At 40.5% G+C, this 27,379-nt stretch overlaps 1 protein-coding gene across 7 annotated transcripts in view; it reads right to left on the bottom strand.

Annotated features, from left to right (window-relative positions):
• ZDHHC20 (zinc finger DHHC-type palmitoyltransferase 20) overlaps nt 1-27,379 on the bottom strand; it is a 78,685-nt gene that overhangs the window by 31,905 nt on the left and 19,401 nt on the right. For all 7 annotated transcript variants that reach the window (XR_009259285.1, XR_009259275.1, XR_009259380.1 and 4 more), the window contains exons 2-7: nt 21,484-21,510; nt 16,961-17,064; nt 10,552-10,672; nt 2,837-2,906; nt 1,259-1,291; nt 48-168 (exon numbers count right to left, since the gene is read on the bottom strand). Coding sequence is in view for 3 of the 7 variants with exons in the window: in XM_058721349.1 (XP_058577332.1) it covers nt 48-168; nt 1,259-1,291; nt 2,837-2,906; nt 10,552-10,672; nt 16,961-17,064; nt 21,484-21,510 (476 nt within the window). In the remaining 4 variants the exon portion in view is untranslated. The remainder of the gene's footprint in view (nt 1-47; nt 169-1,258; nt 1,292-2,836; nt 2,907-10,551; nt 10,673-16,960; nt 17,065-21,483; nt 21,511-27,379) is intronic.

Raw genomic sequence — 27,379 nt, 5'->3', positions numbered from 1 at the left:
CATCTTAAAAAGTCTTAAATATGTTTTAAGATAGAAAAAAGACTTACCGTCCAAAATTTTATAAAGTACTGTAAAACTGTTGTAGCCACAAAAAGGCAATAGAACAAGGAATACAATAAAAACAGCAGGAAGAATTTGTAATTAGAAAATCCCACACAGTTATTCACCCTAGAAGAATACAAAAAGTCACACTGTAAAAATATGACAAACCACAAACTCACAGAAACAAAAAACAGAATGGTGTTTTCCAGGGCTGCATGGGGCAGGGATGGGCACAGAACCTTAGCTGTGCAGGATGAAAAGCTCTGAACGCTGGGTGCACAACAATGTGAACGTACTTTGTACCTACTGAAGTGTACACTTAGAAATGGTTAAGATGGCAAATTTTACGTTATTTTTTAAACCATAATGAAAACAACATAACACATATGACAGATAAAAAACTTAATCATTATTACTTGGAAATGAGCCATTTGGGAAGTAGGAGAAGCAGTGTCTTCATTGTGGATGTGTGTTTTTAATAAATTCTATGAGGAATTTGGAATTTATTTTATTTTATTTTATTTCTGAGAGAGAGAGTGAGTGAGAGGAAGAGGGAAAGGACACAGGGAGAGGGAGAAAGAATCTTAAGCAGTCTCCAAGCTCAGTATGGGGCCCAACACGGGCCTTGATCTCACCACTGTGAGATCATGACCTGAGCCGAAATCAACAGTTCAGACACTTAAATGCCTGAGCTACACGGGTGTCTCAAGCAATTTGGAATTTTGATGTTTAATTCTTTTTTTTTTTTTTAATTTAATGTATTTATTCTGAGAGAGAGAGAGAGAGAGAGAGAACGAGCAGGGGAGGGGCAGAGAGAGAGAGGGAGAGAAGAATCCCAAGCAGGGTCTGTGCTGTCAGTGTGGAGCCCGGGGGGGGGAGGGGGGGGCGGAGGGGGGTTTGATCCCACGAACCGCGAGATCATGCTCTGAGCTGAGATCAAGAGTGGACACTTAACTGACAGCCGCTCAGGTGCCCCAATGTCAATTCTTATTATGTACTTACTTGGGTTAATACATCAGATTTATAGTTAAAGGAATACATTTAATATAAACAACTACATACATATATATTGCATATAAATGACTACATCAATCTTGATGTCTATGAGTAATTACACTGACCTTCAAAATTTAAAAATGCTGAGGTAAATTACTCTCAATTGTCTCCTTCCCACCTCTCCACCCCCAATGAGATTTCCTCTATTTTTTATACATACCAAGGACAGTGATGATCCATCTTAAGAATACATCTAAAAAACAAATAAGCGTAAGAAAATCCTTATAAAAATTCCCCTAATTCTAATTGCTCATAATTTTCTTCTTCTTTGGCTTAAATTTTTACCTTCACAAATAACATCTTAGAAGAACCAACCCAGTGAACATTAGGTTCGACAATATTTCTGATATTTCGCCAAGTACTTTTACAGGTAAGAAATAATGATTTTTTAATACTGGGAATTCAGTTGTGCAGTCAGCTGCTTTGAACCACATCAAATGATATTTTAATATACTGATATGGTACATGTAACACTAGGTCAATTAGACAGGCCCAGCTTACAAATTAGCTGAGGGAGATAAAATGAAACACAGAAATCCGTAGGCTGTTTTAACCACATGCAAGACATAAAAATAAAACCATAGGAACAAATATGTTAAAATATTACCAACGATGGGCTAGTAGATGGTTATTTTTCCCGCACAATTCACAAAATTGGATTCCATAGATGAGCACGACTATGCTTTTATAATTAAAAAAACCCCCTCCAAATCTGCCTCCCCGCCAATACACATAATCCAGATTTGTATGAAGTCAGACCAGAGAACATCTCAAATACAGCCATCTCCCCTATCTAGAGTTGCTTCTCCTCGTCTCAGCTCCCAGCAGTCACCCATGGTCTGGAAGCAGATGATCCTCTGACGCACCCAGAAGGTCAGCGGCAGCCAGACGCTACGTCACAGGGTCTATGTCACCCACCTCCCTTCATCTCTTCCCAGTTGGGGTAGGTACACGGTAAGACATTTTTAGAGAGTCCACATTCACATACACTTATTACAGCCTATTGTCATAACTATTGTTTTATTATTAGCTACTGTTGTTAATTTCTTACCGTGCATAATTTAGGAGTTAAATTTTTTCATATAGTTATGTATGTATAGGAAAAAACACAGTATATATAGTTTCAGGCATTCACTGGGGATCTTGGGACATATCCTCAGACAGATAAGAGGGGACTGCTGTAACATAAGAAATGAATAAACTAATACCCAGAATGTTAAACAACCTAACTACAGTTCAAGGACTAGCAGAGATTCCTAAACTATAGATCTTTCCTTCAACACACTATCTTCTCAAAAGTGCACATAAAATAAAATCTTTCAAATTTTTCTGGGAACGATGTCACAGACAGTAACTGAAAACAGTATGTTCGTGGTTTGTTATGTTTTAATATTAACAAGATAAACAAGAATATTGTCATGATAGTCTTTTTAATCTGCGAGCTAAGGTTATCTTTCTCAAAGGGGTTATTACTTGCTCATCAATGTTACATTAGGGCGTAAGCATAGGAAGTATATTTAAAAAACATTCTATCAACTAGTACAGGAAGCGAGATTACTTCAAAGTATATTCTAGCTTATATAAGTATTTTTGTTAGCTCAGCATACATAGCAAGTAATTGGAGAGGATGAAGCGTTTTTGCTAAGCATAAAGCATACAAAATATTCCATCCCCTACTATTCTCCCGTCACCAATGTGCAGTGCTAGGGTTAAACGAAAACAAATGAGTCATACTTACATGTCACATGCTGAGCAGTGATGTGCCCGGTCAGGTTTAATCAACTGACATCTTTCACAATATCTGATGGCTACATTTAAGAATTAAAAGGAAATTGTTGAAGGATGTACAAGCTGAATTTGACTATAACATTTGCTTTCATTCTTTTACAAATAACTTTGTGAAACTGGCAACTAATCATTTAAAAAAAAATTTAATGTTTACTTATTTTGAGAGAGAGGGAGAGAGAGAGAGAGAGAGAGAGAGAGCAAGCCAGGGAGGGGCAGAGAGAGGGAGAGAGAAATCCCAAGCAGGCTCCGCCCAATGCAGAACTCACAAACCATGAGATCATGACCTGAGCTGAAACCAAGAGTCGGACGGATGCTCAAACGACTGAACCACCAGGTGCCCCTCAAAAAGTACCTTTTAAAACCATTATTATGGATGAATAACGACAATATCATCATAGTTAGATGCTCACTGTTCTCTGTGTGACGGCCTCTAAAGCAAACAGATTGTATCGACTTGGCAACAAGGCCAATGGTCTCTCGCAAACTGTTGAAACTTTTACAGATTAGAGCAATTAAATGGTAAATACTCTACTTGATATTCTAAGTGTAGTGGGCTTCTTTGGGGCGTATCTGCCTGGTCGAAAAGCCACTCTCTCCTCCTCTGGGGAACAAGTTCAGACCACCCTTCCCCCTTCTAGTTCGTGCTCTCTCTCCCGCGGATGCAGAACAGAGACGGAGCCCTGGAACTGGGAAACACGCGACGGTGATAGTCTGCCATGTGACTTGGGGAAAAAATGAAAACTCATTTGGAGGCAGACAGTGTTTGATTTCAAACAGATCTGCAGGAACAAGAAGAAACAAGCTCCACGGAGTCCCAGCTTTGGCTCTCCAATTCTGCTTCCAGTTCTGTCTTGCAGTCCTGCCCTTAAGATACTGGAAATACCCACCAATTCCTGACACCATTTCATATTTTTCAGTAGTTTTTTGGGGTGAGAGTTAAAAAGCCTAAGTTGCTGCCTATTACTTGTGATCCTATTTGTTTGAGCCTATTTCCTGTACTATTACTGTTTGTTTCCCAGCACAGAAAATAGGTTCAAATAAAAATTTAAATTAACGATACCCTCTAAAAATTGCACGTACGATGTCATGTGTTACAATCTTTTTGGAAGGAAATTTGGGAGCGTCTATAAAAACTTAATATGTATATGTTCTCTGACCCAGGATTTCTACTTCTAGAAAATTCTACAGACATGTTCACTGTAGCATTATTTTTAACAATAAAATATTATGAATTACTTAAATTATGTAAATGGCTAGGCATAATTTTATATCTATCCATACAGTGGAATACTATGCAGACTTTAACGAGAATTTTCCATACAAAATACACACGTACCCTAAATTGGAAAAATGCAAATATATCAGATGAAAAAAAGCAAATTCTGGAACAGTTTGAATATACAGCATGTTTCGCATCTCTAAGGGAAATAAGTATATTCTTTTCTCTTCACATATCCCAATAAAATATATCCACCTTCTAGAGGTGAATTAACATGTAAGAGAGACAAAGTGCTATTCTGAAGTTTTGAAGCAATGTTATACTTGCTAAAAGGCACTATCCACGTAACTAAATCTGTATTGGTTAATACCACTCTAGTTGCTGAAATATATTAATTGCATGTAAGTTTTGTAATACTCTGCCAAGTGTGAAAATTTTCTGCAAGGATATAAGGGTCCCCCTGGAGAACACTGCCAGGGTGAAGGGCAACCTCACTTTCCATTTGGTGCCCTAAAAATTTTTTTTAAATCATGTGCATGTATTACTTTTGTAATTTCAACAAAAACGTCTTTAAAATGAAGGGGATGTAGGTAAATACCCACTCCTTAAATGAGTAAGCCGTACTACACTGAGGGCCTTCTAGAGGGCCTTAACCCCATCACCGGGGTTGGACACTAGGGAGGTAAAACCAGACAATGTAGAAAAAGTAAAGCTTTAGGACCGTAGGAATGTGCTAGCTGATCTCTCCATTCAACAGATGAAAAACACCCCAAAGTCGAGAGGAAGTAATCTGCCCAAAGGCTAAACACAGCTGAACTGGCGGTTAAGTAACATGAGGGTCAAGAGTATCTTAGTTTCTTTTTGCTCTATTCTTCTACTCAAAATTCTGAGATGGTAATTTTGCCCTGAGAGGAGACTAAACTGAACAGACTTTTTTTTTTTTTCAGTTTTTATTTATGTGTTTTGAGACAGAGACACAGTGTGAGTGGGGGAAGGGCAGAGAGAGAGAACCCCAAGCAGGCTCCGCGCTGTCAGCGCAGAGCCCCGTGCGGGGCCCGAGCTCAGAAAACCGTGAGATCATGACCCGAGCTGCCACGCAGAGTCAGACGCTTAACCGACCGAGCCAGCCAGGCGCCCCTGAACAGACGTTTGAAGACGACTTGTGGTGGATCTTGAGGACTGAGTGGATAGAGGAACCGAGGAAAAGGAAGCAATCAGAAAACTTCAGCTTCTGGTCTAGGGCACCTAGATGAACGAGCGGCAAACCACCGAAGGGAGCCCAGGTGAGGGCGGGCCGGGCCGGTGGCCTGGGGTAGGTGTTTTTCATGGATTCATTCTCTCACCCATTCATGCAGCAAGTACTGCATTCAGAGAGTTTCTGCCACGTGGCAAATACTGCTTGACGGTATTAAAGTCTGAATCGATGCGTCCAGTTCTGTCTGGGTTTGTAGGTTTGGATAATAGGTGGCTCAAGGACAGCTGTCCTGAGGGAGGCCTGGGAAGACGATGGAGCAGCACGACCCCGAGCTCACCTCATCCCACGGACACCCACAGATCACAGACACGTCGGTGCAAGAAACCCAGAACAGGAACCAAGCGGGAGATGCTGAACTGGGCGGCGCAGGCCAAGGAGAGTGTGAAGCCTTAAGTGATGGGTCCCGGGCCCCCAGGGGGAGAGGGCTACACCTTCTTCCCTCTGCATCCCCGGGGAGGACGCTGCAGCCCTGGGGCAGGGAGGTGGGAGGCCTCCAGGCAGACAAGCAATCCTCGCGTGCAGCTGCAACTCCGCCCATGTACCCGACGTACAAGAAAGGGTCTGGGATACAAGTGAGTGCTGGTGTGACAGTGTCCTTGAATCTGCTCTAATTCATATGAGGAAAGTGAACTCATTCTTGAAAACTATGAAAGAAAACAAATTGGGACATAATAAACGAATGATCACAATAGCACGGTGTCAGAATTCCATAACTGAAAACAAAAGTTGGAGGAACAGTACAAAAAGAATTGGGGCAGGGCACCCTTGCGAAGTTAAGAAACAGAAAAATAAGGGGCGCTTGGGTGGCTCAGTTGGCTGAGCATCTGACTCCTGAATTTGGCTCAGGTCATGATCCCAGGGTCGTGGGATCAAACCTCGTATGGGACTCTGCACTGAGAATGGAGCCTGCTTAAGATTCCCATTCTCTCTCTCTCTCCAAAAAGAAAAAAAAAAAAGAAAAAAATTAAATTAAATTAAATTAAAAAAAAAGAAAAAAAATTTAGGAGGATGAATAATCATTCAAGGATGCAGAACAGAACTATACTAGAAAAGCAAAAAGAAGAAAGCTTCTCAAGAAGTCAGAGGGCAAAAGCCACTGAGCTCAAGTAGGGAGAATGGAGGCCAGCTGTCTGGAATCACGTGGGAAGGAGCACAGGCCCTGGGTACAGACAGCTTACCAGAGGATCTAACTCAAAATATAATAGTGGTTAGAATATCAACAGAACCAAATTTTTGTTGTGACTGTTGTTTTAAGTTTATTTATTTTGAGAGAGAGAGAGTATGTCAGTGGGGGAGGGGCAGAGAGAGGGGTGGGGAGCGGGGAGCGGGGAGAGAATCCCAAGCAGTCAGCTGTCAGCTGTCAGCACAGAGCCTGATGCAGGGCTTGAACCCACGAACTGTGAGGCCGGGACCTGAGCCGAAGTCAGTAGCTGGATGCTTAACCGACTGAGGCACCCAGGTGCCCTGAAATTTTTGTTGTTGTTTTTAAGAGAGACATACTTTGACGCCTACCTGAAAGCAGAAGGAAGAAGTTGGTTGTAATTTATTAAGTGGAGAAGCAAGAGTTTTAGGAGAAAACTGGGGGAGAAGAGAAGAAAAAGGTCAGCAATCTCCATGCAAATATAAGAAAGGACGAGGGGTGCCTACGTGGCTCGGTTGGTTAAATGTCTGGCTCTTGACTTCAGCTCAGGGCATGATCTCATGGTTCATGAAGTTAAGCCCCACGTCAGGCCCTATGCTGACAGTGCAAAGCCTCCTTGGGATTCTCTGTCTCCGTCTCTGCCCCTCTACCGCCCTCTTCTCTCTCGAAATAAATAAAATCAACATTAAGAGCAAAAAGGACAGGAACACAGACACCAAGAGGAAACTGCTAAGCTCTGGAAAAGCCAGCCTGTAAGGGTGTGGTGACAGTGCACTGTGCTGGGAGCAGCAGGGACTCTGTCACCAGTCAGGTGAGATGCCAGTTCTCCCGCCAACCGCGTGACCCTGGGTCGGTAACTCACTTTCTACGGCCTCAGTTTCCTCCTGTGTGAGTGCAAATAATACCACGTGTAAGGGATTGCCGTGCAGATTAAATACAAAATCTTCTACAACATATCAGATTCTCAATAAAGCAGGTGTTATTCATAGGATAATAAAAATTATTTCTGGTAAATATATGATTACAATTCCTGATAAAATAGAAATTCGGACTATGATGGGAAAAATCATGGAGAGAAGGCTCGTTAGATTCCCAAGTGCACAGACGGTGCGACACTAGGACTGGGATGACACCGAGAAGGTCGGCAAGGCCCCCGCACGAGAGTGACGTGCAGGGAGCGCAGGAGCGGCCCCGGAGGAGGGACAGGTTCATTCGACAAACACCTACCGAGGGCCTATTAATGAGACACTTCATTAGGGACCACGGGAGAAACTCCTGACGGCCAGACTTAGAATCAGGTCGAGGAGGTGAGATAAACAGAAATGACTATGAGGCTGTGATTTGTGATCGACAAGGTAAGAATTTGAGAAGTTCCAAGACTTTTAAAAATTACTTCTTGTTCAAGTGAATAGAACTGGGTGAAAAGTAGACATCAAAACTTACACTGGATTTAAAGAGGAAAAAATAACCATTGTAGGCAGAGGAAAAGACATTTCAAAAAGGTGGGGAAAGACAGAGTGCTTCAGCACAGAGTTGATGCAGGGAAACAGTGTGGGACAAAGGGAGAGAGACGTTGGTTGGATCCACCCTGCGGAGACTAAGTTTTGTTTGCTTGATGGATAGATAATAGTATGTCCACATGGTTCGAAAAGACCGAAGAGGAAGTGAGTGAAAAGCTTCCCTTCTGCCCCCGGAGACCCTTCCCGCGGAGGCAGCTCTGTCACTTTCATTCGTCTCTGGTCTACGAAAGGTCCACTTCCTATAATACGTGTTTCTGTAATTTTGTTCTTTAAAGAATGAATAGACTTGACTTCTACAACAAGAAAAAAGAACAAAAGTCCCCAAAGTTTGGAATCCTAAGCAGCAGAAGTGCCGTATGAAACAGTGCTCCAGAGCTAGGACTCCGCCTGTCGTCGGAAGGTAAGAAGCTGTAAATCTCAGACCTTATCACTCGGGGACTTTGGACCCCTCATTGCGCCTCGTGTCCTCATCTCTAAAATGAGGACAAGTGCATCACCTACCTCAGGGTTGTCCCGAGGATTAAATAATCACCAGCAAAGTGTGTAAGACTGAATAGATGAAGGATATTATTCAGATTAGAGGAAAGTCATTATAATTAATGAAAAATAATAAAGCTTAAAGTGTAAAGATTTTACATCAGTGGCTATTAACTCTTCAGGACACATGTACTGCTCTGAAAATCAGATGATCTTGCTATGAATGGCAAGCTACACGTACCCACAACTTTGCATATTATCTCAGGATTCATAAATTCTTCAAAATCTTGGATTTTAGGTTAAGAATGTCTAATCTACAGAACTAGAAGAGCAAATAATTATTGTAAACCACACTTTTCATGATTGAATAGAAAAAGGATTATTTTATATTAGCTATCATTTACTGAAAATCTATAATTACATACCAAGATCTACACTAAATGCACATCTCATTTACGTATCTCACTTAATATTTCCACTAACCCAAAGACGGAGATATGTTTAGCCTTGTTTTAAAATAAGGACACAAGCACTTACAAAGCTAGTGACTCTCACTACACTAGTAATAGAAAAGCTGGGGTCTGATCTGATATTCACGTTTTCGTTATGTATGGCAATGTATTAGTCATGCAAAATGAATAGTATCAAACGCACGAAAAATTTAAAAATCAAATACCCCCTCCTAAAATCTGGTACAAACTTTGTACTTCCTTAGTCACAACTTGTATGTGACTACACGAAAGTAAAGTTCCTTTTGCTTCCCCGCGGAGTTCAGCAGCATAGTGGGTTCTAGGGCCACAGCACCTCGATTTTATTCCAATTTTTCACATAGTCTCTGTCTGACCTTGAACAAGTTATCAACCTCTCTGTGTCTCAGTCTCCTCGCCTGTAAAATGAAGACAACAGTGTCTACCGCACAGGGCTGTTGTGAAGTTTAAATGAGTGTGTGTAAAGCACTCAGAACTGAATAACTGTCGGCCATTACAGTATCTGCTATTTGAACAAACTCAGGAGGTACGTAATACATAACGTAAAACAATTTCCTATACTGAAGTGACCACACTGGTCACTCAGAAATTCATCCCTGTCGTAAGACTCCCACCTGAGAAAAGGAAGGTGCTGGAGGAGTCACCCACCTCAGTGCAGGAAGCGGGACAGCGGAAATACCAGTGGCTTTGGAACCAGACTAACTTGAGTTCAAATTCTGGCTCTCTGAATAGTAGTTTTAAAAACTGAACAGAGAGCACCCGGGTGGCTCAGTCGGTTGAGCGCCCAACTTTGGCTCAGGTCGAACTCATAGTGAGTTTGAGCCCCACCCTGGGTTCACTGCTGTCAGCGCAGAACCCACTTCGGATCCTCTTTCTCGCTCTCTACCCCTCCCCCAGCCTCAAAAATAAACAAACATTTAAAAAACAAAAACTGGAACAGGCTTCCTCCCCTTTGTGTCTTTTATTCCTATCCATTCTAAGTTCGTGCATTCTTGATTAAAAAAAAATTACGCTTGTGATGACACACGATATTCAAATTCAACCAGAATTTCCAAAAGATGGTTCACTAAGAATAACAAATGAAATTTTTAGCCATGATGTTGAGTTGGAAAAAAAATGCACAGAGACTCATAGTGAGCCCCTTAAAAAATCAATTATCAGGGCACTTGGGTGGCTCAGTCGGTTGAGCGTCCGACTTCGGCTCAGGTCATGATCTCGCGGTCCGTGAGTTCGAGCCCCACGTCGGGCTCTGTGCTGACAGCTCGGAGCCTGGAGCCTGCTTCAGATTCTGTGTCTCCCTCTCTCTGACCCTCCCCCATTCATGCTCTGTCTTTCTCTGTCTCAAAAATAAATAAAAATTTAAAAAAAATCAATTATCAACATATGGACATATCTCTGAAATACCACAGAAGATACAGAACACAGGAAAATCTTGTTCTTGAAGACATTATCTGTAGCAATCACAATATCCATTTAATAGTCAAATCATGCAGACATATCTTGGCAGGGTTAATTATATTTTAAAAATTCTACGGAAAGGAAAACTTAAGACTGGTTTTTCTTACTCCTTGAAGCTGATGTGGTGTAGATAGGTAAGTCCCTTGCCGCTCTTCTCAAAATTTCTTGTTGTCTTTCTTGGCTGAATTCCTTTTCATAACGTTCCTTTTCAGAATTGGACAAATAGAACTATAAAAGGAGAAATAACTATTAATTCTTTTTAATCCCATGATCATGAACTATATCACACTCAGAAAAAGAAAGTTTTATCCAGAACAAACAAAAAACATTTTCTTCCATGAAGGCAAAATTTGTTTTCAGATTTAAGAGGCTAAATCAAGTACATTTTAACAAAACTACATACCTTTGACAGATTAAAAAATATCTGCCCTCTATTCTAATGATGGGAAAGAAAATGAACTAGAAAATTGTGTATCTTTGCTTTCTACAGACAAAACTAAATACCTCCCAACCAAAAAGGGTTAAGTATACACTTTCTATTAGAAAAACTTTGGTGTTTGAAAATTAGTGTCAAGAAATTTTTAATTTCTGGAAGGATGCCCAAAGATTCACTTGCTTTGGGTAACAGGTTAAATCGCGGGCATGGGGTCCAACTATTTTCTGGCCAAATATCTCAGTGAGGACAAGCCATTCTTTTACTACTTTGTTTTAGCTTTGAAAAAGCTAACCAACAGGAGTACTTTCTGCAAAATGACTAAGGATTGTCAAGGCAGGCATAGTCTCCTTTTCTCCAAGAGCAATTCCTTTATGGAGTTATTTCTAGTTTCCATCTCTCACGTCTAAATTAATCCCACAGTGTGGCCAGCTTGCAGTTCGTTTCCTTGAACAGCACCTTCCCCACAAAGGACTGTCCAGAGCTGCTCTTCTTGTCAGGTCGTGGTCATCCCAGCATCTCAAGGACCCTGAGTCTTATGCCTCTATAATTTCAGGCAGATAGAGGCTTCCAGTTTCTCTCTCTTTATTTCACAGAATTTCTTTTTAAACTAAAAATGGCTTGAGACTTGCTCTGTTTCTCAATTTTTACTTACAGGGTTTTGCTTGAATGGAGTTTCATCTCTTTCCATTCAAGTATTTTCATCCACCTGCTAACTCACTACAAAACTTTCATACTCCTGGTGCCCCATCATCCATAATAACAGTATTAGCTTAGCAGTGCAGTCTCTCCTGTTACAAACAAGGCAACAGTTTGGCATGTCAGAAGGAGCTCTGGGTTGAGGAACTTGCTAAGACTGTGCATTTGCTGACAGAGCTGACATTAAGACACAAGTCTTTTGAGTTTTACTCCAGCATGCGTCCCTCCATACTGCTAATGTAAGATAAATGTTCTTGATTTTTGCAGACTATTACTCTAACCTGACCAGACACCACAGTTCAGGATGTGGAAGTCTATTTAGATTACCTCACCTGGTTCTCACACTCAAATCTTGATGGCACAAGAAATCCCCAAATGATTTGTAAGGAGTAATGCAGACAAATAAAAAGGACAGAAAGCAGTCAGAAAAGATTCCCATAATCTTAACCTGAGACCGTGGAGGTCACTTATCTAACCTCCCGGGCAGGTAGGAATCTTCAGACGACGTTTCTGAGGTCCAGTCCCTCTTGAATCAGATAACGAAGTACTTCCCTGCTTTGCAAAATGGCCCGTTCTCTTTTAAGAGAATTATAACTTGTAACTTGTTTGAATTAAAAGTTCTTTCCTGACATGATGTGCCCCTGTCGCATTCACAGTAAAGTATGAGAACCATATGGTATGAGGATAAATATGTATTTGGAAAGGAGACATTCCTTGTAAAACGTGAACAGATTTCCCTGGACCGTCCTATTTCTAGCCAGGCCTCAACATCATCACTCTGCCTTAAGGACTACTGTTACAAACTATGAAAAACTTACACGAAATGAAAATCTCACGAGACACCAGAATTTTAGGTGAGGAATGGAACAAAAAAAATGTTAATGGGTTCGAGTTCTGAAATTATTATTATGTATCTGGTTTTCATTAAAAGCTATGACTATCATTCAAACTATAAAACGCCAGTATCTTAAATTCAGTGTTCAGATGGTTCCATTTAAATACACATTAAATACCAGTTAAGAACCTGGCACTGTTCCAGGTAACAGGAATCCACAGACGGGTAACAACGTGGCCCTTGCCTCCAAAGTCCATTTCTACAGTCCAGTCATGGTTGGAAGGTCAGCCATGCCATGGACCATGGAAGGTCATGTCGGAAGGTCAGCCATGCCACGGACCATGGAGGGTCATGTCGGAAGGTCAGCCATGCCACGGACCATGGAGGGTCATGTCGGAAGGTCAGCCATGCCACGGACCATGGAGGGTCATGTCGGAAGGTCAGCCATGCCACGGACCATGGAGGGTCATGTCGGAAGGTCAGCCATGCCACGGACCATGGAAGGTCATGTCGGAAGGTCAGCCATGCCATGGACCATGGAAGGTCATGTCGAAAGGTCAGCCATGCCAACAGAGAAGCACAAATTACACATCAGCGTAAGTGCCAGGTACGATAAAAGCTCCCTCAGGAGGGAGCGGGAACTGCCAATGAAAGTGTCTTGGAGGAAGTGGGGTCCGGGCTGGGTTCTGAGAGATAAACAGGAATCTTGTGTGAAAACAAGGAGGGGAAGAGAATCTCGGGAACAGGCGCAGCATGCAGAAAGCACGAAGACGTGACCGCAGCAAGGGATAGTCAGCGCGAGACAGGACTTGGCTGTCGAGGGCCAGGAAGAAGCAGCGGAGACGACGCTGCTAAGATGTTAGGTCACGGAGGGTCTCGTGCACGGTGCAAAGGAGCACGGCTTGCACCCTGTAGCTGGCCGGCAGCCGCTGCAGGGTGATGGGAGGAGCGATGGGGCCGTATCGTGTCCTCGGAGAGAGGACGCCTAGTGACAGAAGATGCCTGCTGGCTCTTTAGATGCTGCTCCTCCTCACAGTTCATTCATTCACATATTTAGCAATCTGCCCACTGTGTGCGAGGTCTGACTCGAGGCAATGGGGACGGAGCAATAAACAACGAAGATCCTCCCTTCAAAAAGCTAATACTTCAGTGACAGAGATACTGTGCTTATAAAGGTCTCAGTTTAGGTGCCACGTCCTCAGAGGTTTCCTTGACCATACGACCCAAAGTAGCTTTTCTCCCTGGTGGCGTTTATTGGTACGCTTTACTCCATCATCATGTTCTCATTCTAAAACTAGGTAAACGTATCACAGTTATAATCATTTGTTTACCATCTGTCTCTCCCTTTAAAATGTAAGGACCATGTCTGTCTTGTTCCTTTAATTCCCAGAGCCTAGCACGGTCTGGTAAACAGGAGGTGCTAAGTACTTGCTGACAAAGAATGAAGAATATACCCAGGGGCGCCTGGGTGGCTCAGTCGGTTGAACGTCTGATTTCGGCTCAGGTCACGATCTCCCAGTTTGTGAGTTCGAGCCCCGCGTCGGGCTTGCTGCTGTCAGCGCAGAGCCCCGCTTCAGATCCTCTCCCCCTTCTCGTTCCGCCCCTCTCCCGCCTGTGCCCGCTCGTGCTCGCTCTCTCTCTTAAAAATAAAAACACTAAAAGAAAAAAAAGAAAAAAGTACCCGTATGTATAATTTAACTTTCCTAAAAATGTAGAGCTTTTTAGATTCAAACAATTTCCCTGCGTCTGATGGCCAAGTGTTTTTCTAACCTCTCAGCTCACAGAGTCCTTTTATTTTTTTTTTAAATTTTTTTTTTTTTTCAACGTTTATTTATTTTTGGGACAGAGAGAGACAGAGCATGAACGGGGGAGGGACAGAGAGAGAGGGAGACACAGAATCGGAAGCAGGCTCCAGGCTCTGAGCCATCAGCCCAGAGCCTGACGCGGGGCTCGAACTCACAGACCGTGAGATCGTGACCTGGCTGAAGTCGGACGCTTAACCGACTGCGCCACCCAGGCGCCCCTCACAGAGTCCTTTTAATGCAGTTACTTTAGGAGCCGCCTGACAGCTTTGTAACTCCTACAAGGAGCTACCTCAGTCGGCCATCAGAGAACCACAAACTCCTGCTCTTTTCTGGCTGTCACTCTAGCTTAACTTAGCTGCCCTTGATGATTTCATAATTAACTCATTCAGTAGTGAACACCTTACACCTATGTGCTAATAAGTAGTGGGGAGACGGGTGTAGCACAGAACAGCATGAAAATGATCTCTGCCCTCAAAAAACGGACAGTAAAGTGATGCATTCAAGGCACCAGGCAACTATGAAACTGGACGGTAAGTTCTAGGACGGGAAGGTAGAACGTGCCATGGCAGGGCCACTGGCCACAGGCCGGGGCAGTCAGCTCACCTTCTCAGAAGAGGGAGCGTGAAGAACGGGGGTGTATGTAACGGCTTAGGTCCTGGGCTGAATGCTAGATGGATGCAATGTGACAAAACAACAATCAAAATAAGTAAATAACATTCAAATGGTGCTTATTACGTGCTGTGTATTCTTCGGAGCACTTTACATACACTATTAACCATATACTATTATCATAAACATTGCTAACCACACATATTATTAATTTATTCAACGTTCACAACAATCCCGTAAGGCATATACTAGTATTGTCCTCGTTCTACAGGACAGACGTGAGGTACAGACGGTTGAGGGAAGTCTCCAATGTTGTTGAGCCAGGGCAGTCTGGGGCCGGAGCCTGAGTTCTTCACCTCTACACTGTACTGCTTCTCAAAAGCATTACCGACTGTTTTTCTTATTCTATGTTTTCTTTCCTATAGTGAGAACCATTTACTTCTACACATGCTGTATTTTCAATGGCCATCACTAGTATTAAGCGATCCAATAAAATCAGTTCTTTTTCAACTCAGAGCTTAAGGTATGGATGGCAGTTTGTAACATAACTTTAAGAGGCGACTAATTATTGCAAATGTCTGAAGAATATATCTGAAGAAACACAAAGTTTGATCGATGATTTCACTACCCCTTAAAACAAAAGCACCCAATAGAAAAAAAGGGCAAAAACCATCTGGCATTTTCTTAATGCTCAATTACACACCACATATGATCCAGCAGTTGTAATCCTAGGCATCTACCCAAAAGAGCTATATATGTACGTCTGTAGATATGCATGTATGTGTATAGAATATGCAAATGCAGAAGAATGTTTACAGCAGCCCTATTTTTAACAGCCTTAAACTGGAACCCACCCAAATGCCCTTGCCCATGAACAACAGACCAGTTAAACAAACTGTTATTTACCGCAACCGAATACTCAACAAGAATGAGAATGAATGCTTCGCAACTATATGCAACAACACGGATGAATCTCGCAAACGGAATGTTAATGAAAGAAGCCAGACACACAAACACACAGAGTGTAGGGTTCCATTTACATGAAGTGCAAAACCAGGCAAAGCAAACTGATGCTATTAGGGGGGCAGGAGAGTGGTTTGTGGCAGGTGGGTGCCTGGGAGGGCGCACGAGGAGGCTGACGAGACGCTGGAGATGTGTCGTGTCTTCGACTGGGGGGTGGTTACTCAAAGGTGCTCGGTTTGTGAAAATCCATCGAGTGTACACTTATGTTTATACTCTTCTGTATGTATGTTCTACAAAAAGTTAAATGAACGTTGGTATCCTTTTTAAACACAGGTTCTATAATTCTGAAAGAATTTGACAGGAGGGGAAATAATTATCATCATCACCTAATCACTGGTTGCCAACCATGTGGCAGGTACTGTGTTAAAAGCTTTACGTGAATGAATCTCACTTAATCCTCACAAACATCTTACGGAAACAGGCACTATTTGTTAGCTCCATTTTCCCGTGAGAAAACTGAGGTTCAGAGACATTATGTAATGTGTTAGAGCAGAAAATCAAACTCAGGTAACCCTAACGCCAGAGAGCATATTCTTAGCCATCTAGCTACACCAAATGTCAGTCAGCTATGTCAAGGCAGGAGAAACATACTGGTCTTGAAACTGACTCTACATGAATATTTACTCACATTATTTTTCCCAGTGGAACCTCAAATTAGAAGAAACACTAGACATACTAAAGTATAACAAACAATAGCCTAGACAAGTTGTTCTCCACAACCAAAACTTTCTTCTGTCGCAGCATATTTGTCCAGGCCTGAGAAAATACGTTAAGGTGTCCAAAAATAAACTCTACTTCTCTAATTCAATTCTCTGTCCCTTAAGATTTTTTACTCCAATAAAAAAAAAAAAATATGTCTTTAAGAAAACATAGCATGGCAGAAAAATACCAGTATAAGCAAACTTTAGCACTATTCTCGATCTCAGTGTGCTGAGTGGGTTGTATCTGAGACCGGGCTGACGACTCACATTCACAGTGTGGAGTCACCAAGCGAGTTCATGAGCGGAAACAGAACAAATGCATTATGTAATAAAGTTTTAACGAAGGTAACACAGGGAAAATAATTCCACAATTAGCTACAGCATTTGGCAATTTACCAACATGAAATTTACCTCTTTGGAGGGGGAAGCGGGAGATGTGAAAATTGTCATCCAATAGGACCATACAAACATAACAAAGAACAGATGGAAAGCCACAAGGTAAACAACGGCCTTTCCTGGTAAATAAAAACAAATAACATTTCATTGAATCCAGGTGAAAACAGGAAGAAGCTTTACATTAAAACACAATATTTAGGGTCAGGAGGCTTAATCCAATAAATAACCTTCATTAAAATCTACTGAAGACATCAAATATGTAAACGCCTTTATCTGCATGACGTAACAATTACAGATATGAAGAAACATTCAATTCCTGCATTTAAGGGTTATCAGCCTGGTTTATAAGTAAAGACTGCAGTCTGAGAGGAGATTTGATTTTATTAAAACGCTTAAGATTCAAGCTGAAACACCTTCTCTCAGTGTATTTCAAGGTCTTTCTAAGTTACATCTAAAAGTTACATTTTAAATGATTTAAAACTTATTTAAGACAGAAGCCACCACCATGAACATTAAGTCCAAGGAACTATCAGCTGAAAGTAATACAGGGAGTTCCCATCACAGTGAATAATGAGTCATCTGAAAAACTCAGTTCCTGGACTGTCCAGAAAAGTTACGCTAAATTTCATTCTCCTTTCAACAAAGGGTGCCCAAGAATTTTCAGCCACTTAAAATTCGGGCCATAACTGGTTCCCAAGTAGATTCGCGTAACATTCTAACACCCTTAGCTCCAAATATTAACTCACAGATATAATTCAAAGCTTTTTGTTGTTTCTGCAGTTTTTCTATTTGAAAGAAGCAGAACAGGTTTCCGAAAGAAGCAAGGACTATTTACCAGGTGCCTAAAGTCCTTTTCCATTTGGAATGTGGCACCACAAACCACTGAACAAAACAAAGTAGACACAAGCATAAAAGTCTGCAATTCTACTCATTTTGAAAGTTGAGATCAAATATTACTTCTTCCACATAAGCCTTCTCCGTTACTTTTGCAATTCATTACCTCTTCGTATCATACTCCCTCCAAAATCTGCTCAGACTTCAGTTAAAGCGCTTAATTTGTTTCATTAAAGTTAGCTGCTTAATATTGGTGACCTAATACATGCAAAACATTTAAAACAGTCCCTGGTACATAATAAATCCTTGATAAATCCTGGCTATTTTTTTAAGTAATCTCTACTCCCAACGTGGGGCTCGCACTCACAACCCTGAGATCAAGAGTCACATGTCTACTGACTCAGCCGGCCAGGAGCCCCAGTACTGGCTATTATTATCATTACTATCCAAGAACCTTAATTTCCTCTCAAAATTTGGTTCTTTTTGCACGTTCCCTATCTTCAGTGTTTCCCAAGTTAAAGAAATGATAAAAGTTGTCACTGGTCTGCAGTGAAATGAGAAACATTAAGAACAATGTAGTGAAGTTTTCATAAAGCTAACACGTACTGAATTCGAAGTACTATTCTTCCTTTGGTCTGAGGTTATTTTTCTCTCACTTCTGGTTTAAAAAGTGTTCTTTTGAAATAAAATAATCATAAAAAAATTAACAATCGTTGGACCCAGCCTTTTGCTGTTATGCTGGTGCATGTGTGGCTAAGAGAGCAGAACCACCAGTCCCACAGTTAACTGGCGCGGGAAGCCTGGGCCCAAGGACTCCTCACATCGCTCCGCTGATCGGCACAAAGTCCTTCAAATTCCAATTCCTAAAATCTCTCTCAAAGTAAACTCTCTCTCGTTATTTTCACTCTCAGTGTAACAGCTCATATCCTGTTGCTTATCTCATTTGGTTCACTGCAAAAGCCAACTGGTCTCCTTGCCTCCAGCCCATCTCAATGGCCAGTATAAAATGTGTTGTTCAGAGTATCACCTTGGCTGTGACACTGCTGGGAAGTGACTCCACGTGCATGACCGGTGCATGCGCTGTAAACCACTGGGACTTCTTAGTAGCCACGTTTGACCACAGCTACTCCGATCACTAATTCCACCCACTGAAACCCTACTTGAAGGTATATAATGTATACCTTATTTCTAACCCTCCCTATAGTCCTGGAAGGTGTTCTTTCAGTTTACAAATGTGAAACCTGAGGCTCAGAGAATTTAGTATCTTGGCCAATGTCACTTAGTAAATGATAAAGCCAGAATTCAAACCCACATCCGCCTGACAAAAATCCAAGGTTCTTTTCATTGCGTCGTATTTTCCAAAAGTAGATTTTCCTTCACTTTACCCACCATCTTAGTAGTTACATCCGATTTCAGAGCCAACATCTGATGCCAAGATAAAATCTTTCCCACATCTCCCATCTATCTTCAAATTTGCTTTCTTTTCAACGTCCACTAAAACTGATTGTCACCCTCACTGAAAACTCTGGTTTCTGAAAATCTCTGCTCCCTTCAGGTTGAACCCCATGGTCTACCCAATGGATTCATTATTATTCCTTCATTTGACTTTCCTTTGGAAAAGTTTACTGGAGCTCAGTCTCCTACTGTTATATGAACAGTGAGGCATTTACTGAGTCTGCAGTATCATTTTTACTTAGCTTGCTTCACTTATTTATATTTTTGCCTGGCCTCCATATTCAATCAAATTTGTCAATCTTCGTCTGTATACTACTGTATAGCTTTGAGATAAACAGTAACCTTGAGGTACTTTAAACTTCTTAATCATTTAGTTACTTACAACTAAGGTCAGCATATGAAACAATATACTCTCAAAATATTTTTAAAGACATTTAATATATTTTTAGAGTATTTCTGCTCTCCACAGAACAAAATGGTTTCTGCTGTAAAAAATCTCAACCCTCAGCTAAAAGAACAAAACAGATAAATCTCTTAGCATAATGCCTGAAATATAATAAGTTCTTAACAAATGGAAATTATCACATTATAATGTAATGAAACACTGCTTTTATTTATTTATTTTATGTTTATTTTTAATCTTGAGAGGGAGGGAGAGAGAGAAAGAGAGACAGACAGACAGAGCACAAGCTGGGGAGGGGCAGAGAGAGAAGGAGACACAGAATCCAAAGCAGGCTCCAGGCTCTGGGCTGTCAGCACAGAGCCCAACATGGGGCTTGAACTCACGGACCGCAAGATCATGACCTGAGCTGACGTTGGACACTCAACTGACTGAGCCACCCAGGCACCCTGATGAAATACTGCTTTTAGATAAATTAGAAATAATGTGATTGTTAGTAAGAAAACTTCTGGTCACATATACATGCTATAAACCATTGGTCAGAAGTAACAAAGTAAAATCTTAGTTAACTAAGCAAATTAAATCAAAGCAAAAAAAAAAATCTATAAATAAAAAAATCTGATTCAAAAATCACCTGTAAGTGAATTTAAAAAAACAAACAAATAAGCAAACAAAAAAACTCCATCAAAAGAATCTTTGAAAGACATGGGCAAAATAGCCCCAAGAAATAATAAGTTAAATGTTCTTTTATAAATATTTCAGAAATTTCTCTGCTTTCTGTATCTGTGCTATCACATACAGAAAATGGTTTTGATTTAAAGGAAGAAAATCAAGCCTACCAAGGGGAGGAAGTCTATATTCCTCTCCAACCCTGGCTAGAACTGACAGATCAGAGTCAAAGGCAACTTGAGATCTACATGCTTAATGCCTCTTTCCAATAAGAATAAGTATTTATCAGTAATTTCTAACCGTTCAACTGTTTTAGAAATCCTCTGGATTTTGTATCTCAAATCAAGTTTTATTTTTGAAATTTGATTTCAATAACTTAGTATTTTCTTTTATCCTGGTAAAATATTGAGCAATGATTTTTCCCTCTAGGCATTATCTCGTTGACTAGTTATTACAAAAAGTAGAATTCCCTTTCAAAATAAACTCGTAATACAATTCACAAATTTAGTCTGGTTATTTTGTAAGATGTCTGTGAGCAGTAAAGCATTATTTTTAACAAACACATTATCAAGAGAACCATCAGTAAAATCTGGGCGTCATGAAACAAAATCCCCTCTTCAACCCTAGCTAGAATGGGTATTAAAAATCTTTGGGGGTGCCTGGATGGCTCAGTTGGTTGGGCACCTGACTCTTGATTTTGGCTCAGGTCATGATCTTGCGGTCCTGGGACCAAGCCCTGTGTCAGTTCCATGCTGAGGGTGGAGCCTGCTTGGGATTCTCTGTCTCCCTCTGCCCCTCCCCCACTCAAGCTCTCTCTGTCCCTCTAAAATAACTAACTAAACATTAAAAAAAAAAGAAAAAAAATCTTTGAAGTACTACTGTCAAGAGTTCTGAAGAACATACAAGGCATAAATATGCACATAAATATATCAAAGAAGTTTCGGTACTAGGTGCCTTACAAAATAACAGCTACTCCAATTTATATAAACAAACACCGCAAATGAAAAGATATCGAATGAATACGAATAAACACAATACTGTATCTCCTACTTAAACTTTAAAAACACAGATTTTATTTCTGAAAACAAAAACACATATAGTCATCACTAAATAAAAGCAAGCAGGCTGCAATTACGATACCATAAATATTCTACTTAAATTGAGACTTAAATTGCCTTACCGTTTTCTCCATTTCCAGAGAGAGTAACTAGAATAGAAGAAAAATAGTGAATAAATAATATACTTTAAAATTTTGTACATAAATTTTCAGAGCAACGATTCATCCTAATATCTTTTTCACAAAAATAAAATTTAGTTATAATATGTAAACACTAATGCAAATTCAAGATTGCACACTTTTTATTATTTTTTTAAATATAATGGATTGTCAAATTGGCTAACATACAGCGTATACAGTGTGCTCTTGGTTTCAGGGGTAGATTCCCATGATTCATCACTTACATACAACACCCAGGGCTCATCCCAACAAGTGCCCCCCTCAATGCCCATCACCCATTCTCCCCTCTCCCCCACCACCCCTCTTCACCTCTCAGTTTGTTCTCTGTATTTAAGAGTCTCTTATGGTTTGCCTCCCTCCCTCCCTGTTTGTAACTTTTCCCCCTTCCCCTCCCCCATAGTCTTCTGTTAAGTTTCTCAAGTTCCACATATGAGAAGACTGCACACTTTAAAAACACTAAGCTAAGCATAAAATTTTTTTCTCATCAACCAATCACGTTAAAATTTTTTTCAGACCTTTGTTACTTTCAAACCTATCAATATGTATACAGTTATGTTTTCTTTAGCTCTTTCCTTAATGCCACCTACAGAATAAATAGGACTCTCCTCTATGGCACTCATATTTACGTAATCAGTCTGGGATGTACCTTACTAAACTTTGTGAAAACTATACTCAAGACAATTTGTCTTTTTCTATAGAAAAAAGGAAAGGAACCCATCCCTATAATTTTTAGACTGCTTTTTATCTCTAGCCTAAAACCCTGGGAATTGCTATTTATTCCTTCTCCCCAGGTAGTCCAATGGCTTTTAGGTCCTGTTAATTCTACTACCTAAGCCTCTTCAAATCTGTCACCTCCTTTCAATTTTTCCCATGACCTTATTTCAGGCCCTCTTCAAACATAATGGCTTAAAGACACTTTCAACTATCAGTTTCAACACACCTCACCACCAGCAAATTTGATGGCTGAATATTCTTTAACACTTCCCAGCAGCCTTCAGAATAAAGTCCAAGATCTTCAGGGTAGCAACCACAGCCCTCTGTGATCTACCTCTCCGGTCTGTCATTTGCCCATACCTGTGGTCTAATTATCCTGAACAAACAGCAGTTTCCTAAATGTATCGAGCAGTTCCACATGTGCCGTGTGCCTCTCCAACTCATACTCCAAGGCACAGTTTAAATACTACCTCCTTTGTAAAGCCTTCCCGAGTCCCTCTTTAGGCAGAGCGGACACTCCTTTCTATCATCACTGCTCACTCTTTCATCCCTACCATGCCACGCCATTTTTTTTGCAATTACTTGGTGATATGTCTGTCTCACTCTACTGGACTGCACAGGTGTGGAATCATGTCTTAGATTAACAACCCTAAAAATTATTATTAACTGTATTTTACAGACAAGTAAGCTAAAGCTCAAAATATTTAAGTGACTTGGCTAAAGTCACAAAACTAGTACATGTAGTATAGCTCAAGCCTACTTGGACTTGTATTCTGTCCTATAGTGTCTCTCACCTTATTCATTGTTTTAGTTCCAAAGCCTGGCATACAGCAGCAATGCTTAAGAAATATTTGTTAATTCAATAACCATTTTGGACTAAAATCTGTTGATAAAAGAGAGAAGTACCTGGACACCTCCTTAATAAACTAAAATAGATCTACTTCAATCCCCAAACCAGCATAACTAATGAGAAACACGACAGAAGTATTCCCACTAACGTTCAGGAGGAACAAAATAAGCAAGTTCATGATTTTTTTTAAAGCATTGTTTTAGAGAGGCATAGGGCTTCTTCTCAACCCAGCTCAGAACAGTCAGGTAGAACAGTGGAGTAGTTAGATCCTGGGCTGGTCCCCCCTGGCCTCACAGAGCATTCCCCATTTATGCTAACATACACTAAAAATAAAATTTTCAATACTGTCACGACGTGAAATGATCAGGAAGCACCAGGCAGGCCACACAATGATGAGAAATAAATTAGTGGTATACAAATGGAAAAGAAGCAAATGTATCACCAGTTGTATATTGTAAGACTACAAGCCTTCATAGCCACAGAAAACCAACGGAGAAACTACCATAAAGAGAGGTGGTGGTGGTATACAGAAATCAGAGCTTTCCCAACATGCATGCAGTCACTCTGTAGAAATTAGAAGTGAATGAAAGTTTTATTTACAAAGCCACCTAAAAAGATAACATTCCTATGGGTGGACGTAGAACTGGGCAAGATCTACACGAGGGCTCCCCACAAGCCTCCACTGATGCCATGGGGACGGATGCTTCATTCCTGCCCCGTGGGAATGGACATCTACCAACTGCCCAGGCCTTCACCTGCTCTGTCACGGCCCCAGTAGGAAAGTGGGGGAGGAGATACAAGAGGGTTTCCTTGTGAAAGCTGGGCCAGGGGGAAGTCTAAGCCCACACTCAGCCTCTGCTGGAGAAAGTGGGGACAGAGTGTAGTTTTTCCGTGGTTTTTGGCTGGAGCAGGGCAGTTACTGTCTAGTTTTGTCTTCCTAGGTTGCCCTTCTCCTGGTTTGGCTAAAGAAAACCAGCTTCCTTGGGGTTTTTCTGTCTGTGCCCACTGGTGCTTCCAGGTTGCCAGCTTCTCTAGCATGCAGGATGGGACACATGAAGCAGGGAGTTTGCCTCAGTATCATTCCTCAGGCACCAAGGTCCTCAGCTGATCTGCCTTTCTCTCTCCACACTTCAGAATCTTATGTTTGTTTATGTTCCAGGGTTTTTTTATTATTATTATTTTTAATGTTTATTTATTTGAGAGAGAGAGACAGAGAGACAGACCGTGAGCAGGGGAGGGACAGAGAGAGAGGGAGTCACAGATTCTGAAGCAGGCTCCAGGCTCCGAGCTGTCAGCACAGAGCCCGACGCGGGGCTCGAACTATAGACTGTGAGATCATGACCTGAGCTGAACTCGGACGCTCAACCGACTGAGCCCCCCAGGGGCCCCCCGTACAATACCCAGGGGTTTTAGCTGTACTTAGCAGGAAGAACAGTGTGTATTCACTTGTCCCAGAACTGGAAATTCCGATTTGTTTCTTTTTACTGCAGAGTAGTATTCTATTGTATGGAGGTCCCACAACTTATTTATCCATTTACCAGCTGATAAGACATTTGCTTTTGGTTTTTGGCTACTATGAATACTCACATACAAACCTTTGGGTGGACAGATATCTTCATTACTTGGGTAAATATTAGGTACGAGATTGCTGGAGCTCTGTTTAGCTTTATCAGAAACAGCCACACCACTTTCAAAAGTGGCTGTATTGTTTTACATTCCCCACCAAAAATGTACGTTACAAGTTGCTTCACACCCTCATCAACACTTGGAACTGTCCATCTTTAAACTCGCAGCTATTCTAAAAAATATATAGTGATACCTCATTGTGATTTCGTGTTTCCCTAAAGACTAATGATGCTGAATATCTTTTTACATGCTTATTGGCCAGTCCTACACTTCTTTGTGAAGTTGTGTGTTGAGATTGTTGGCCACATTTTAATCATTATTTCCTTTATTATTGAACTGTAGGCTCCTTATATATCCTAGATATAGTCCTTTAACCAATATATTGTGCAAATATTTCCATCTAGTCCATATTTTATCTTTTCACTTATTTAACAGTTTTATTTATTTTTTAAAGAAACACAGTAAAACAGTGAGTTTTAAAGAGCAGAAATATTTTATTTTGATGAAGCCTAATTTATCATTTTTTTTCTTATATGATTCATGCTTTGGGCCCTACTTAGCAAATCTTTACCAACCAGAGGACACAAAGACTTGCTCATATGTTTCTTTCTTGAGGTTATATAGGTTTTACATTTAGGTCTGTAATCTATTTTAAAAGCTGATTTTAAAAATTATGGTATAAAAAAGATGGTATAAACAGGGTTGAAATAAATTTTATTGCATTTAGATGGCCAACAGTTCCAATCTTTTTAGCTGAAACTATCCTTTCCCTGTTGAATTGCCTTGAAACTTTTGATAAAAAACTAATTAAAAATTAAATTAATGGGGGTTATCTACGTGGCTCAGTTGGTCAAGCATCCGACTTTGGTTCACGTTATGATCTCATGGCTCAGATTCTCTGCTGTTAGTGCAGAAACCGCTTCAGATCCTCTGTCTCCTCTCTCTGCCCCTCCCCCATGCTTTCTCTCTCTCAAAAATAAACATTTTTTAAAAAGTAAATAATTAATATGTGTAAGGGTCTGTTTCTGAACTCTTATTCTGCCTATTGATGTATATGTGACCAATCTTACCCCAACACCACACTCTCTTGATTATATGTAGCTCTTAGTAAATCTTGAAATCAGACAGTGTGAGTCCTCCAACTTCTTCTTTTTGAAAGGTGTTTTGGCTATTTTAGGTCCTTTGCATTTCCATATAAATTCTAAACTTATCTTACTGATTTCTTAAAAAAAAAAAAATGCCTGCTGGGATTTTGGTTGGCTTTGTATTGACTCCATAGATCAATTTGGAAAGAACGGACATCTTTGTAATAATCAGTCTTCCGTTCCGCGGACACAGTGTATCTCTTCATTTTAGATTTTATCTCATCAATACACAAAATCTTGTATGTATTTTGTTACATTTATCCCTAAAGTGTTTAATGTTTTTGATGTGATTATAAATAGTGCTTTTAAAAAATTTCAATTTCTAATTCTTATTAGTTAGAAATATAGCTGAGTTTTGTTTAGTGATCTTGCATCATATCTTATGAACTTACTAAATTCACTTACTAGTTTTTAGTAGTATTTTTGTGATCTTGCATCATATCCTATGAACTTGCTAAATTCACTTACTAGTTTTTAATAGCATTTTTGTATATTCCTTGGGATTTTCTACATATATGATGTCTATTAACAGTTTTCCTCTCCCTACTATCTATGTATATGCATATACATGCTTTTTTTTAAAGTAAAACATCTCATGAGTTCATACTAATAATTCAAATTCAAATTCAAATTCAAGTCTACAAAGTTTTTATCATTTATCTTGTAATTGTACTTTTTTTTTTAAGAACTGAGAACCTGGTTCTCAAAGACAGGATGAAGAATTAGAATATCATATATTACTCATTTAATTTTTTTAAATGCTTATTTTTGAGAGAGAGAGAGAGAGAGAGAGAGAGAGCGCGCGCAAGCAGAGGAGGGGCAGAGAGAGAGGAAGACAGAGGATCTGATGCGGGCTCTGTGCTGACAGCAGCGGGTCCAATGCAGGGCTCGAACTCTCCAACCACGGTATCATGACCTGAGCTGAAATTGGATGCTCAACTGACTGAGCCACCCAGGCGTCCCTTATTACTCATTTTCTTTATCCCATATTGCCCACCCAACAACTTCGATAATGAGACCAATATGACTACTGAAAATATGATTACTCATTTAAATAATTTTTTCACACTGCTGTCCATTTTCTAATAGCTCTACTATATCTACATGTTGTAGCATATACCCAATTACAAACTATAGTCCCTTTTCCTTATTACCTTTACTTATAGGTCTTAGGTCTCTAAGAACAGACGTATTTAATGTTCATATCAGAGTTTAAGTTGGTATCTCTGCAGTCACTCTGGTTGTCTAAAACTCATTCCCATTCTCTAGCAAACTGGTTTTGTCATAGATATTATTCAATTTGTTGAATGTTTTTGTGCTCTGGGGAGACTCAAAAATAATGCACCATCACCTTCCCAGAATCTCATGACAGTGACTTTTTGAAAAGAACAGACCAGAGGTGCCTGGGATGGTTGAGCATCCGACTCCTGATTTCAGCTCAGGTCATGATCCCAGGGTCATAGGACTGAGCCCCAAGCTTAGCACAGAGCCTGCTTAAGATTCT

Source organism: Neofelis nebulosa, chromosome 1 (genome assembly GCF_028018385.1).
Source record: "Neofelis nebulosa isolate mNeoNeb1 chromosome 1, mNeoNeb1.pri, whole genome shotgun sequence".
NCBI lineage: Eukaryota > Metazoa > Chordata > Mammalia > Carnivora > Felidae > Neofelis > Neofelis nebulosa.
Note: the sequence above shows the minus strand (reverse complement) of the source record. Positions and strands in the feature narration are given on the sequence as shown.